Here is a 14614-nt window from a genome sequence, read left to right as displayed (position 1 = left end):
CTGACAAACCCACTGCCACAGCACGATATTCAACCTCCCTGCAACCTGCCTTCGTTTGTGAGCGCAAACGCGGTGGGGAAGCAGCATGGCACCTCACAGCTCTCACAGTATTGGCGCGTTCACCAGAAAGAGACATTTTTTCTGCAAAGAGGTGCTGCCTTCCAACTCGCACCCACCGCCTGCTCCAGCCCAGCCCGTACTCTGCTCCCACTACAGCACCACAGCCCAGTGCTTCCTCAGCGAGGGTCCCCAGTTCCAGGGGTGCCCTCATACCCATGAAGCCGGTGAATGGCTGCGACCTGAGGGTGCCAGTGTGCCTGACACAAACCTCTTGACCAGCAGTGTCTCAGCACTGTCATGCCACTACAGCTCCTCAAAACCCTCCCGTGCTGCTGCTGGAACCCACACATTAAACTTTATGAATAAATCACAACAGAGAAGCATGGTTATTAACGTTATTACTGTTATTACCTTGGCATTAAACAGCACCATGTGACGCATGACCGATTCCAGGGACCTGCCTGCTCTGATGTTACCTGCCCGCTCTGATATTACCTGCCCTCCACCAGCTTCAACTAATTGCAAGTCCACTTTTTTCCTAGGTCACCAAATGGCTGGACTGGCTGCTGGGTTGAAGGCTCCCTGAACAGGTCCACGGGTGCTGCGGCCCTGCAAAGGGCTGGAGGGCCACCCGGGAAGAAGAGAGGGAGCCCAGACCAGTGGGCGCAGTCGCACGCAGCATGGCTTCCTCTCTGCCTGCTGCCGGGAGAGCCGGGGCTCCCTGCTGAGCTTCACCATGACAAACACCACCCCCTTAGCCGTTGAGACCTGGGCTGGTGGGAGCCGGGGGGCTGTGGTGAAACGAATGTGCCCAGCACTGAGAGCTCCAGGGCTTGAAGGGCTGGAGTATACAAACTCACGTCAGCTCGCCAGGCCTCCTCCAGAGCTGCCAGGCCAAATGCTCCCCTCTGCCCAGGGTGCCAGGGCTCACGTGGACTTGGGTTTGGGCTGGGGAACAGTTACACAAGTTAAGAGCCTTGCTCACCCCACCAATCTCCAGCCACGGCAAGGGCTGGCACTTGGGCCCCTTTGTGCCCTGCCGGGGCACATGGCAGCTTGGCCCTGGTGTGCCTCGAGCTAACGAAGGTCTGTGGGCTTGGTGAGACAGCCAGGGAGCCGGGAGATCAGAGCTGGCACCTGGAGGGCAGCATGGGACCATTCTGGTACTGCTCCACGCCAGAGCCCCAGCCCGCACCGCCCCGGCTGCCAGCACCCAACCTGGCTGGCAGCGGGAGGCACTCACGCCTGCCTGTGCTGTGGGGAACCCTGGCACAGCTCCAGCTCACGCACAGGCAGTCACACCCGTCTGCTGGGTTCACAGGCATGCCATCGCGCTGGCTGTTTCATCCTCTTCTCCCCTCACACGCTGCCAGCCCCAACTGTCGCCCCTTAACCGGGCTTGGAGTAGCTGGGAGCACAGACTGAGCACCCTGAAATAGCAGGTAGACACAGCCCAACACGTGGCTAAAGTAACTGGGGCTTTACCCAGCACTCATGGGTCAGTCTTCGCTTGCAGTAATTCCTGATGCCTAACCCGTATATCCCTTCATGAGCCCAGCGGAAGCACACAGCTCCTGCCTGGAGACCACACCACGCCGTGCCAGATCAGTTGTGGGGCACACGGGCCACGAGCCGGGTCCTACCTTTTCATTCTTGGCGTCTGTATCGAGCTCTGCTATCTTGGCCCACTTTTGCCAGAAGTTGGGGTCATCTAAGGAAATGTCAGTTCTGTTTCCTGATGCTACGAAGCTGGCCTGAGAGTGAAAGAAGAGGAGTGAAGAGGGTGCAACCCACCATCCAGACGTGCAGTCCACCATATAGAGATCCCCAACACATCTGTCTGCAGCGCGCAGTCTCACTACCATGGGGTGTTACACCCCATGTTGACACATGCCAGAGGGCTCTTTTTTTGCTTAAGGGAGCTGAACCCCTCTCTTCGGCAGTCCTGCCTGACCTGTTGGAAATGGAGCCTGGGCTGCGCCACCTGCAAGAGGAGGAGGGAGGGATGGCCCTTGGTGCCCCCAGCAGACACCAGCCACGAGCGTGGCACAGAGCTGGCTCCTCAGGCTCTTTCCTGTGGAGATGTCAGGGCCCCACGGTGCACAGCTTCCCGTGGCACAGCAGCACCCAGCTTCGGGCATCGTGCAGGCCAGCAGCCAGTTCCCACCACCACCCTGGGGGTTTCCCTGCAGAGCCAGGTCCCACGGCAGCAGAAGAGTGAGGCTGGAGATAGAGATGGGCTGCGCTGTGGGAGGGCTGTGCTGAAGGTACCACAACTCCTTCCGCACCACCGACAGCCCAGGTCTTCACCTGCATTTCTGCTCAGCAAAGCACCACAGCAAGGCAGCACCGGTGTCCAGAAGGGCAGGGGAGGTGACAGACTCCGGATCAAATAAACTCAGCCCATGAGTAGAAGATCAGTCCAGCTCAGGACTGGATCTCACCCAGGCTTTGAACTCAACCATCCTCCCCAAGGTCAGGCAGCCTGACCTGCCCACAACAGCCCTGGGCAGAGGGTCTAGCTCTGGGCATGGCCCGCTGCCACGGCAAGGAGTCCTCAGCTGTCAGAAGAGCATGCACTCCACCTTGCAGTGCCCTGGCTGGGACACAAGAGCAGCTCTGCATCCATCCACACCACCCGCCCGGTGACAGAGCACACCCTGGCACTGCCCGGCACCTGGAGGCCAGCCCCTGCTCTGCCTTCTCACCAGCCTGAGCTGGCTTCAAAGGGAAAGTGGAAGCTGGCAAGCTGAACCTTCCTGGGCAGCCTCACATCACCTGCCCAGGCTGGTGGCCCCCTTCTCAATGCTCAGCTGACCACCAGTGAGACAGGAGACCACCCTGCTGCCATGGCCCAGCGAGGTCTCACTCCTGGGCACAGCGGGACACGCAGGAGAGCTTGGCCTCCGTGCCGACATGTCTCAACACCCAGGTAAGAGGTCAGCCCACCACTACTGCCCTGCGCGCTCCCAGCGTGTCCTCCACCATCCCAGGGGGAGTCCCCCTTCCCTCTCGATGGAGCACAGCACACCTTGGCAAAGGTGGAACCCTTCCCCTCAGACTGGATCGTGATGGTCTGTGTCCTGCGCTGGAGGATCTGATCAATGTCTTCCTCGCAGAACTTTGATCCTTCATCCTCCTCGTCCATGAGAGCGCCGTAGGCACCCTTCCGCAGCAGGTCCTCCACCTCCATCTTTGAGAGCTGCTGAACCTGCCCAAAACACGGGGGCATCACCAACCTGGCCAGCTGCCCTGGGCACTGCACAGCAGGAGAAGGCTCTTCCCTCTGCCCCAGGAGGGAGGGCAGAGATGCCCCAAGCCAACCCAGATCTTCCACTGCTACAGCAAAGAGGTCACTTCAAAACGCCGCCTAAGGGACTGTCAGGAATTTCAGTCCATGTCACCCAGACACAGCACCACGTGTCCCCCAACCCCGTGGCAGTGCAGGGACAGCCTGCCAGGCCAAACAGCAGCAATGCGAGTGTGTGGGACTGGCCTCTCCCTCCCCAGAAGCCTGCCCAGGTCTCTGCTCCAACGTGGCAGTGACCTGCAGGGGAAGGAGGAGCTCTCCCGCAGCGCCTGCCGCCTAGCCCCACTCTGACAGCCAACCTACCCCGTTGGTGCTGCCCTTGCGGTTGATGTCCTGCAGCACAGCCTTATCCAGGCCCAGCTTCAGGCTGGCCTTGTCGAACATCTCCCGCTCGTAGGAGTTCCTGGTGATGAGGCGATAGACTTTCACCGCCTTGCTCTGCCCGATCCGGTGGCAGCGAGCTTGAGCCTGGGAGTGCAGAGGGCACAGTGTCAAACACAGTGAGCCCAGCAGGATGGGGACCGTGTGGCTGGTGGCACCCTGCACCAGCACGCACCACTCACCCACCTGAGCCACAGTCAGCTCCCGCCCACCACAGCACCTCATCCAGTGCCAGTGGCTGACCTGGCAGGGCTCTGCCAGCGGGTGCTGGTTAGCGCCAGGCCTGCGTGGTTGTGGAGCAGGAATCAGAGACCCCTGCACCCCCGGGCAAGGACAAGGGGCTCAGGCTGGAGCCTTGGCTCTCTGCAGAGGCGGGGCACTCAGCACTTCACCCCCTCCAACACCACGTATGGACAAAGTGTTGCCTGGTCTGTGGCCCAGCTGTGCTTTTAGAGCCACACCGTGATCTCCCCCATGACACGTCCCCTCGGAGCGCCCCCCTGCCGGCTCTCCCAGCACAGCATCCCATGCCCCGTACAGCCGGGTGCTGCCGCCCTTCCCTCCGGCTGGCATGAGTGACAGGAGCCGTGCTGCAGGACCTGTCCCGGCCAGGCCCGTTACCTGGAGGTCGTTCTGTGGGTTCCAGTCTGAATCAAAGATGATGCAGGTGTCGGCAGCGGTCAGGTTGATGCCCAGCCCGCCCGCCCGTGTGCACAGGAGAAAGACGAAGCGATCCGAGTCAGGCTTGCAGAAGCGGTCGATGGCAGCTTGGCGCAGGTTCCCCCGCACCCGCCCATCAATGCGCTCATAGGTGTACCTGCGCCGAGAGGGGAAGAGCCGAGAGCAGGGTCACAGCAGGGCCTGAACTGGCTGTGTCTTACAAACCCCTTCTTGCTCCTTCCCCTGGGCTGTGTGTGGGCACGCAGGCAGCCGGGACTTACTGGCAGAACCTGTGCACAGGTGGAGGCTCAGGCCCCATCAGTGTGTGTGCACTGTGGTTGTTCCCAAAAGTCGTTCCTCTTATCACGCACGGTGCATGGATATGGGGCTCATGGGAACCAGGACCAACGGAAGGCCTATTTCCGTTTGGTCACTCCTGAGACTAGCCCTGGGCAACACAGAATGGACAGGTCAGAGCTGCCCAGCTTTGGGGTCTCTGCACCCACCAGCAGTAGCCTGTAACTTGGAACCTTTGGTACATGGGCACAGAGTGGCCAAATCCCCATCCTGGGCTGTTTCCACTCTGTATCTACAGTGCAGGATGGAGGTGATGTGGAGGAGCTATGGTGAATGCTGACGCCTGTACTTACCGCCTCTGAATGAGATAGTCCTCCAGGATGTCGAGACAGCGCACCATCTGGGAGAAGATGAGCACCTTGTGCCCACCAGCGATCAGCTTAGGAAGCAGCTTATCAATGAGCACCAGCTTCCCGGCCGCCTGGATCATCGCCTGCAGCTGGAAGTCGGGCGCCTCCGGGCTGTGTGTTTTACGGAAGTCTTCCAGGATCTTCTCCTCTGCGCCTGCCAGGTGAGAAGGGACGTGAGCTCTTGGCGAGGCTGGCAGTGCAGCCGCCCCCAGCCTCCCGTCCAGGACAACAGCAAGCCACCATGCGAGGAACAGAACCCATGCAGTCGATCAGATCTAGGGAGGTTGGCTAGAGACCTTCAGAAGCCTCTCCACTCCTGTGACTCTACTCCTTCTTCAGGGCTTGCACCAGCTCTTGGCAGAACAACCCATGCCAAAACGCCCCCAAACATAGTGACCCTTGCAAGGCCCTGAGGCATCCACCAGCAAGCAGTGCTCGTGGGGAGCTGGGCTGCCCGTGAGGGCAACGAGGCAGATCACTGCATCCTGTGCTGGGCCTGGGTGCACAACCACACCAGTGGCAGATGGCATGAGGGCCTGAGCTGGCTCCCAGGCTGGGTGAGCTCTACAGGTAGTGACCAGTAAATGCTGCAGTGATATCCGCCCCCCCCCCCCCCACTTCCTCTGCACAGCCCTCACCGTTGATGAGATATGGGTGATTGCAGCACTTCCGCAACTCCATCATAGTGTTGATGAGGTTGGGCATATTGTGCTGGTTGGCACCCTTGGAGAGGAAGGAGAAGTTCTTCTCCAGGATGGCCCGGTAGTATTTCTTCTGGATATTGGTCAGCTCCACCTCAATGATGGTCTCCTGCTTGGGTGCCAGATTCTTCTCTACATCATCCTTCAGCCGTCGCAGCATCATGGGCTTCAGGATAGACTGCAGCTTCTTCACCTGCCAGAGCAAGCGCAGAGATTCACTGCCCTCCCTGCAGGGCAAGCACACGGTGACGACAGCGGAGGGGCCTGCAACGCTAGAGCCTCCCCAGGCTGGAAACCCACTACAAATGACCCTGAAGCAGCTGCTCTGCTGACAGCCAGGACAACTTCAGGGTCTGGCTTCCTTGGAGCAGGCATGTGAGTGACCAGCCATGAACTCCACACACTTCTGCTGCTGGCAGTCTTGGATAAATATGTCTGCTGTGGGAGGAGAGCTGAGAGTTTTGGCAGCAGCTGAGATGATGGTTGCTCCATGTACCTGTGCCTGCTCCCTCAGAATGACGATCTTTGTGCAATCTCCACTTAAGCCAGACATTCAAATAGCAGTGAGACAGCCCAGGGGACTGAGCTGCTTTCCGTGACCCACGCCCAAGGGGAACTTTGGAGGATGGCTCCCCAGGGGAACATGACAAGGGCGACTGACACATGGACTTACTGATCTTCTCACTCCCCCTACACTCCCGTTGGTCTCAGGGACAGAGCAGGTGGGAAAGGCGGGTGAGCTGTGCTGCCCAGGCATGCAAGGGGCAGTAGGGAACTAGGCGGGGAGCAGACCACTGCCTTGGCACAGGCTGGTCTCCTCTCTCCAAAGCAGTTTTGGGAGCTCTGTCACAACTTTGCTTCTGCTGGCATGAGGAGTACTGTTCACTTCCATGAAGCACACGTCTGAGTGCGTGCCTGGCTTGGTGACCATGTGTCCCAGTGGCCTACGCTAATAGCCACCAGCATCACTCTTCTAGGTACCTGCTCCTCTGTCTTCAGGTCTCCAAACTCCTCCAGGAAGGCTGTCTCTGAGGGGAACTGCTGTGGCTCCAGGAAATTCAGGAGGCTGAAGAGCTCCTCCACCGAATTCTGCAGGGGGGTCCCTGTCAGCAGCACCTTGTGCTCCTGGGTACACACAGAAAACAGGTTGAGGGCTCAGACCTACCGGCTGGGTCCAAGGGGTCCCAAGAGCGCAATGCTCCTTGTCTCCCAGCCTCAGGAGCACTCTGGGTGGCCTGGGGGCACACACACTCCCTAAAAGGCTCCCCTGGCCATGGTGCCAGCCCTGACCCAGCCACTGCCACGCAACACTGTCTTGTGGCTCCCAGGACGCTCCCCTGGACGTGCCCCAGTCCAGCTCTGTGCAGCAACAACAGCCAAAACCGTGAATCCCCCACTGCCCCCAGGCTTCAGCCCTGCCCTGGTACAAGACCCTCAGGCAGAGCTGTGCTGGCACCAGTCAGGGAGGCTGACAGAGCCCCAGCCTCCGTGCGCCGGGGGGCAGGACGTCCCTCTCCAGGGCTCGGGTAGAACAAGAGGGAACATGGCCCAGAGCCATGTGATACCGAGAGGCATCAGGGACCTGCTGCTAGGGCCAGCGTGAGCAGGGTGCTCCAAAATCAGCAGGCACACGTATGACTGTGTCAAGTGGGCACTGGGAACAAGGAGGAGCTTTTATTGGAGGTTCACCATGTAGGTACATCTGCAATAAAAGGGGACGGGGTCCAGACAAACCCCCAAGACCTGGGCTGTGAGGAGCGGATGACCCCTCAAGGAGAACGCGCTCCCTTCCATGTGCTGACACTACAGGCTCTGGCTTCAGGCACTACCGGGTGCTGCCTCCCAGGGCGCACCAGCCGTTCTGTCCCAGCAGTGTCAGAGACTTGGGCCCTTGCTCACTGCTCAGGCTAATCCTCCTGCCCAACCTAATGCAGGGAACGTCCCCAAGAGTCACCAGATATGAAAGAAGGGCAATTGGAAGGTGGGAGGCTCCCACAGGACTTGTACAAAGGAAGGAGATGGTTACGAAGGCGGACCAGCAGCAATCCCGCTTTGCCCCAGGCTGCTCACAACCCTGTACAAGACAGGGTCATGGGGAAACAGCAGGGTCTTTGGGAAATGGAGACATAAGACTAATAATTTTTGGAGCCCTGGCCCAGCTACAGGTGAGTGTGATGGAAGCTGGGTAGGGCTGAGAGATCCAATAGGCCTGATGGCCCTCGGTCCAGCAAACAGCAGCACTGCTTTTGCCAGGGCTGGAAAGGAGCTGGACACCCAAATTCATTTCTCAGAGCAGCTCATTGATCCCTTTTTCACCACGCGCAGTCCTGCACCCCCATCCCTGGCACGGACTGGTCCCATGTTTGCAGAGAAGTAAGAAACCAGCTTGAATACTGCAGCCCTGCTCACTGCAGGGTACAAAGCACACCACAGCCAGAGGATGCTGTGCATGGCTGGTCAGCAACTGCCTGTGTGTGCTGCAGCAGCCTAAGCTGTGCTGCAAGGCCAGGCATTGCTCTGCCAGGGAATGCACACAGACGGGAAGGGATGGGGGGACTTGGCCTGCTGTCGGTTAATATTCCGCTTTAGCAAAAAGGAGTTTGTGATGGCTGCAGGGCACCAGTGCCCCATCCGTTAAAGGGCCCCCTGTCACTGGCACTGCTTACGCAACCTGATGGGTCCTGGATGGTTTTCCCTCTGACAGGGAGCTCTCAGCCCTGGCACTGGGCCTGAGCAGCTGGCTGTGGCATCTGACTGCTAGGCATGGCCATCTCTGGCCCACCCTGCTCTCACGTGAACTGGGCAGGACATGCTCACCAGGGCCATGAGCTTCAGCCCCTCCAGGAGCTTGCAGTTCCTGTTCTTCAGGCGATGTGCCTCGTCAATGACCACACAGCGCCACTGGATCTTCTTCAGCTCCGGGCAGTCCGCAAGGATCATCTCAAAGGTGGTGATAACCACCTGGAACTTGAAGATCCCAGGGAGAGGGTTACCCTAGGGAGACATAAACCATACGCAGCGCTTGACTCCTGCAGGGCAGCAGGACACTGTCAGACATCTTGTCAACATATCAGTGTTAGCATCTGGGTCTTAGCTGGGATTTCCCCAGATTCATCTCTCTCAAGCAGCAGGCGGGTTCCTGCAAGCCTCCTCGCTGGCCGCAGGCTGCAACTCTCCAAACCAGACTCTGCTTCAGGGTAGACATAAAGGCCCAGACAAGAGCTGCGGCTGGGGCTCTGCTGCATTTTCCCTTTTCTGCATGAGTTGGGCCTGTTCTTCACTCATACACACTGCACCCTGAGCCCATGCCAGCAAAGGGGTCTTAAAAGATCACCTTTCCCTCTCCAGATAAACCACAAGCTCCACATGCAGCTCAGTGCTTCCCAAGTAAAGCAAGCCAGGGCTGGGGGACGCATCCTGGGAGTGTTATGTGCGTCAATCACCTGCGCGTCCCTGTACACCATCTCGTACTGCTGGATCATCTGCCGGCTGATCTGGCTGCCGTGGTACACAATGGCATTCATCTCCGTCCAGGTGCGGAACTCCCTCTCCCAGTTGGTGATGGTGGAGAGAGGTGCGATGATGAGGAAGGGGCCATGGATGCCCATCAGGAATATTTCTGAGAGGAAGGTGATTGACTGGATTGTCTTCCCCAGTCCCATCTCGTCAGCCAGGATGCAGTTCTTCCTGCAGAGATGGACAGGGGCAGGTGAATGTAGCTCTCGGGTAGGAAACAGCACGTCGCCAACTCCTCGGTGGGATGTCAGGCACATCACCTCCACCCACACCTCTCTGACCCTGCAGTGTGGAGGGTGAGGGGACATTGGTACAGTGGCCCAGACTGGTCTGGGTAAGCCAGACCATCCAATTCCTTGCAAGATGATGGACTCAAAGTTAGTGTGAAAGATGCTGTCCTTTGGGTGCACACTGGCCAGTGAAAGATGCATCTGATGGCCTGCTGCAGCTGAGAACATGCACATTCCTGCACTCCTGCCACAGGAATGGGTCACCAGTAACCTGGCCAATACCAAAAATCAGGTGTATCTTAGACCCATAGCTAAGCCCTATGTCCAAGACCCATCAGCATTTACCAGGGAGAAACATTCCTAAAGACTCAGCTGCAAAACTAAAACAAACACAGTTGTTCTGGCAGCACTGGAAGGTCTCAGTGGCTGCTCTGGCAGGCCCCTGTTTGTCAGCTCTGTTCCCTCAGCTCTGCCGCTCCCGTGACAGCACACACCGGGGCCCCACTGCCAGCAGGACTCCTCGTGGGAGCGCAGGGCTCCAGCCCCTCCTCACCTGTTATACCAGTTAAAGAGCAGCCAGTTCATTCCCTCCAGCTGATACTCCCGCAGCTGGTTGCTGTTCTTATACTCCCGGGACTTCTCCAGTTTCTGCCAGGACTCAGATGCCGGGCGCTCCTAGAAGGCGAGAGCAGGAGCAAGGTCCACGGAGAGGAAGAGGTTAACGCTCAGCGAGGCCAGACCCTGCTTCTGGGGCTGCGCATCAGGACAACACTTCAGAACAGTCATTGACAGCTGATTCACAGCAAGGTCTTGGCCTCCAGATCCCACCCTCGGATACTGCTAACTAACCCATCCAGAGAGGAGGATTCGGGGCTTGCACTGCAGCAGCAGGGACAAGAAGGTCAGCACTTGGCAAGACACAGACAGTCCCTGCCTGCCCAGGGCAGTGAGCTGCCAGCCGGGTACGTTACCTCTGGGTACGTTACCATGTGCTTGATTTCTGGAGGGATTTGGAGGGCTTCAAACTCTTTAATCTTCCCTGGGTCGACATCCTCCTCCAGCTCCCACGTGCTCTCCTCGTAGGGCAGGGAGCACCACTTCACCAGGTAGTGAGTCACCTCCTGCAGCGCAGAGAGACAGGCTCAGAGACGGCACAGGGCTCACGGCCGCTCAGCCCAGCGTGCGGGCACAGACTGCGACTGAGAGCGCATCACAGCGAGGGTCAGCAGCCCTCCCTCCATTTACCCCTGCGCCAAGGGGTCCACAGGGACAGGGGTCAGGCTGCGCAAGGCTGGGAAGGCCTCAGGGCGCTCAGAGATGACACACGACACATGTCGTGGGTCCGGGCCTCCTGCCAAGCCTCCCTCCCTCCCTCCGCGGGGCAAGCAAGCGATGCAGCCACTCACCTCCCCGGTGTCAGGGTCCTTCGTGTGAGCCACCTCCAGAATTCGATCTACCTCCACATAGTCCGGGTTGAACAAATCCTCATCAGGCTGCGACAGCAAAGAGTAAAAAGAGAAGTAAGTTCAAGGTGATTCCAGGGTTAAACAGATGGTGGGCACAAGTAAACAGCTGCGGGACATCTGTCCCCAGGATGCTGCTAGCTGTGCACAGCACACCAAGCGCCCTGGACGCAGGTATGCGACATCTGTCTCTGGGCAGGGAGGACGCAGGAGCCCTGCAGAAGGCAAAGCTCTTGCTTTAGAGCGGCCGCAGGCTCCATGGTGCCCTTGCTGGGAGGCAGGAACGTCCTCTCCAGCCCATCTGGCCCCAAGGTACAAAATCCTGAGCTGTATGCTCCAGCTTACGTGCAGCATCCAGAGCTGTGAGTGCCACAGCACAGAGCCACACATAGCACCCGATGAACTCCACTCCTCTGCAAGGGATGACCCCTTGTTCTCTGTCTCTGCCTCTCTCTCTCCCCACCTTCAGCTCAGCAGTCACCAGCAGCAACCGCTCACGAGGCAAGGGCTCATCCTCCTGCCAGGAACAGCTGGGAAGGAGTGGGCTTTAGACTAGCAGTGGTCCTCGGAGAGACACATTATCTAGGGCTTGGCAAGGAGAAAAAAATGGCTTCTATGTTCACAGCCCCCCATGCCCCAGTTAGTGATAGGAAAGAACGTTTGCTCCTTGCTAAATTGTTAGTGGTACAGCGTATTCCAACACATGTTTTTTCTTTGTGTTCTGGGAAAGACCACAAACACTTGGGAGTGAGAAATTTGCCACACCCCCCCAGCTTTCCAACCACATCCATGGAGAAATTTTCATAGCCTACTGGCCTGATTTACACTTGTAAGGGGCAGTTTGAGGAGATCCAACTACTTCCGGAGCAGCAAGACAAATTATAGAACACCTTTCATATTAAACAAGATTAATCTGCTCATAGAGCAGAGCAGGCAGGAGCTGCCCTAAGCCCAAGTATTTATAGCTCCCTCTCTCCCATAGCATCTCTGCTCCACCATGAAAGCACCTCCAGCACTGCACGCTGCCCTCCCTCCCATTGAGCAACGCTTCCAGGGTTGGCAGTGCCTGGCAAGTGACATTTGTCACCCTGCCCGTACCTCTGCCAGTGACACCATGGGTGTTTAGGGCATTGTCATGGCCCCTTGGCTCCAGTATCCCCACCCACTCATCCTCTTGTGCTGTGCCCTGGTTCAGCTCGAGGTGCCATGCTGCTGCCTGGGCATTGCCACGGTGTCAGCAAAGGGACACAGGCAGGGCTCTGGGCAGCACCCCGGGATCGCTGAGCAATGGCAGAGCTCAGGCAGGGCACGCACAGCTGCACAGTGAGCCCTGCCTGCCCACTCCCAGCCCTGAATTTTGGCCCTCGCCTGGGCAGGGAGGTGCCAGAGGCAGCGCTCAGCTCTTGGCCTGCTCAGCTGTGCCGGGGTCGGGCACAGCTGCTTGCCGCGCTCAGTTCTCACCTCTGTAAAAATATGCTTCATCTGAGCCTGCTTGTTCCGGAAGCGCTTTATCTTCTGGGAGATCCTGGGGTCCTTCTCCAGCTCCTCCAGAGTCGCCCACTTACAGTGGAGGTAGGAGCTGCAGAGGAAAAAGAAATGAACAAAACGTGACCAAGGAGGCCTGTGGGCCCATCCCACCCGCCATGCAGACCAGCAGGGATCTCCCAGCCACCCAGAGGACACCCAGCCTCTGCCTCGCCACGTGAAACCCCAAACTGGAGGAAGCCATGGCCCAGGTCCAGGCCAAGACTGAGCACTGTGCCTGCAGCGGCCTTCCTGCCTCCCACCGCCGGGGCTGGCTCAGGAGGACAGGGGCAGCGAGACAGGGATGCGCGAGCTGCAGCTGGGGATGGGATGGAGGCGGGAGCGCACAGCCCTCGCTCCTGCATGCACAGGGCCCACTGCCACGGCACAGAGCACCACAACACCGCACGTACAAGTTCCTGTACTTGACGTAGAACTCCTCCATCTCAAACGCCAGGCCTCCAGGATGAGCCTGAAACCAAGGGAAGGAGAGTTAGCGACAGTCAGAGCCTGTGCATAAACTGGGGGGCATCCTCTGTGGCCTGGGTGCAGACAGGCGTCCCCTGCCCAGCCACAGGCTCCAGGCAGGCTGAGCCCCAGGCACTCGGCCATCCTGCCTCGGAGGCTCAGTGTCCCTAGGGAACGTGGTGTGAGACCACCCTTCAGCATGGGGGACTCAACACCTCCTGGGCATCAGCCTAGGCCTGACTCTTTTCCAGAGGCTTTCTGGTGCCCAGGGCAGGAGAGGCACCACATCGATCCCCAACCCAGAAAGGTGCCAGTCCGGACATACCCCAGCAGCACCCTGTGAAGAGCGAGTGCAAGGAATGGCATGGCAGCGCCAACTTTCAACAAGGCAAGTGCCGGGTCCTGCACTTCAGCCACAACAACCCCAGGCAACGCTACAGGCTTGGGGAAGAGTGGCTGGAAAGCTGCCCGGAGGAAAAGGACCTGGGGGTGCTGGTCGACAGCCGGCTGAACATGAGCCGGCAGTGTGCCCAGGTGGCCAAGAAGGCCAACGGCATCCTGGCCTGTATCAGAACTGGTGTGGCCAGCAGGAGCAGGGAGGTGATCGTGCCCCTGTACTCCGCACTGGTGAGGCCGCACCTCGAATCCTGTGTTCAGTTTTGGGCCCCTCACCACAAGAAGGACATGGAGGTGCTGGAGCGTGTCCAGAGGAGGGCAACGAAGCTGGTGAAGGGCCTGGAGCACAAGTCTGATGGGGAGCGGCTGAGGGAACTGGGGTTGTTTAGTCTGGAGAAGAGGAGGCTGAGGGGAGACCTCATCGCGCTCTACAACTACCTGAAAGGAGGTTGGAGCGAGGTGGGGGTTGGTCTCTTCTCCCAAGTAACAGCGATAGGACGAGAGGAAATGGCCTCAAGTTGCGCCAAGGGAGGTTTAGATTGGACATTAGGAGAAATTTCTTTACTGAACGAGTGGTCAGGCCTTGGAACAGGCTGCCCAGGGAAGTGGTGGAGTCACCATCCCTGGAGGTATTTAAAAGACGTGTAGATGAGGTGCTTAGGGACATGGTTTAGTGGGCATGGTGGTGTTGGGTTGAGGGTTGGACTCGATGATCTTAGAGGTCTTTTCCAACTTTAATGATTCTAACTGCTGCTATGTCTCATGTCTCTGCTGCACAAAGCAGCCAGGTCCCGTTTCTCCTCAGTGGGACCTCCAGCCCCACTGACATCTTTGACACTCACCTCCTTCTGCACCATCCTGGAGGCAAGGATCTTCTCAATGATATTGGCATCATCCTCGGGAGGCTCCTGGGGACAGCAGAGCAGAGCACTGTTTTCCTGGCTCATCACGTGGCTTGGCCTCTGGCAGCCTCCCAGCTTGCTCCTCTCCCAGCCCACCAGCCGGGCAGCAGAGCCGGCACAGCGGGAGCTGGAAGAGCTGCGCTTGGGGAACCCTTGCTGGATGTGAGGGTGCAGGTGCTGCCAGCCCAGCTACACTTGCCCTCTGCCTGTGCTCCCCAGCAAGGCCACTGCACTGTCGTGTTTAGCTGTGCAGGTCCTTCCAGCTAGACCAGCCAGACAGAGCGGCAAGTCTCCCA

General features: G+C 58.6%; 1 protein-coding gene across 1 annotated transcript in view; it reads right to left on the bottom strand.

The window, feature by feature from the left end:
• CHD6 (chromodomain helicase DNA binding protein 6) overlaps window positions 1–14614 on the bottom strand; it is a 96438-nt gene that overhangs the window by 27372 nt on the left and 54452 nt on the right. The window contains exons 8-22 of the mRNA XM_075166199.1: window positions 14259–14324; window positions 12966–13024; window positions 12490–12607; window positions 10972–11058; window positions 10537–10686; window positions 10119–10240; window positions 9263–9506; window positions 8637–8813; window positions 6801–6944; window positions 5757–6012; window positions 5062–5272; window positions 4373–4568; window positions 3674–3838; window positions 3092–3271; window positions 1704–1814 (exon numbers count right to left, since the gene is read on the bottom strand). Of these exons, the coding sequence (XP_075022300.1) occupies window positions 1704–1814; window positions 3092–3271; window positions 3674–3838; window positions 4373–4568; window positions 5062–5272; window positions 5757–6012; window positions 6801–6944; window positions 8637–8813; window positions 9263–9506; window positions 10119–10240; window positions 10537–10686; window positions 10972–11058; window positions 12490–12607; window positions 12966–13024; window positions 14259–14324 (2286 nt within the window). The remainder of the gene's footprint in view (window positions 1–1703; window positions 1815–3091; window positions 3272–3673; window positions 3839–4372; window positions 4569–5061; window positions 5273–5756; window positions 6013–6800; window positions 6945–8636; window positions 8814–9262; window positions 9507–10118; window positions 10241–10536; window positions 10687–10971; window positions 11059–12489; window positions 12608–12965; window positions 13025–14258; window positions 14325–14614) is intronic.

The sequence above is a fragment of the Calonectris borealis genome, chromosome 17 (assembly GCF_964195595.1).
Source record: "Calonectris borealis chromosome 17, bCalBor7.hap1.2, whole genome shotgun sequence".
In the NCBI taxonomy this organism is placed as follows: domain Eukaryota; kingdom Metazoa; phylum Chordata; class Aves; order Procellariiformes; family Procellariidae; genus Calonectris; species Calonectris borealis.
The sequence above is the reverse complement of the archived record's forward strand: the minus strand, read 5'-3'. Positions and strand labels throughout refer to the sequence as shown.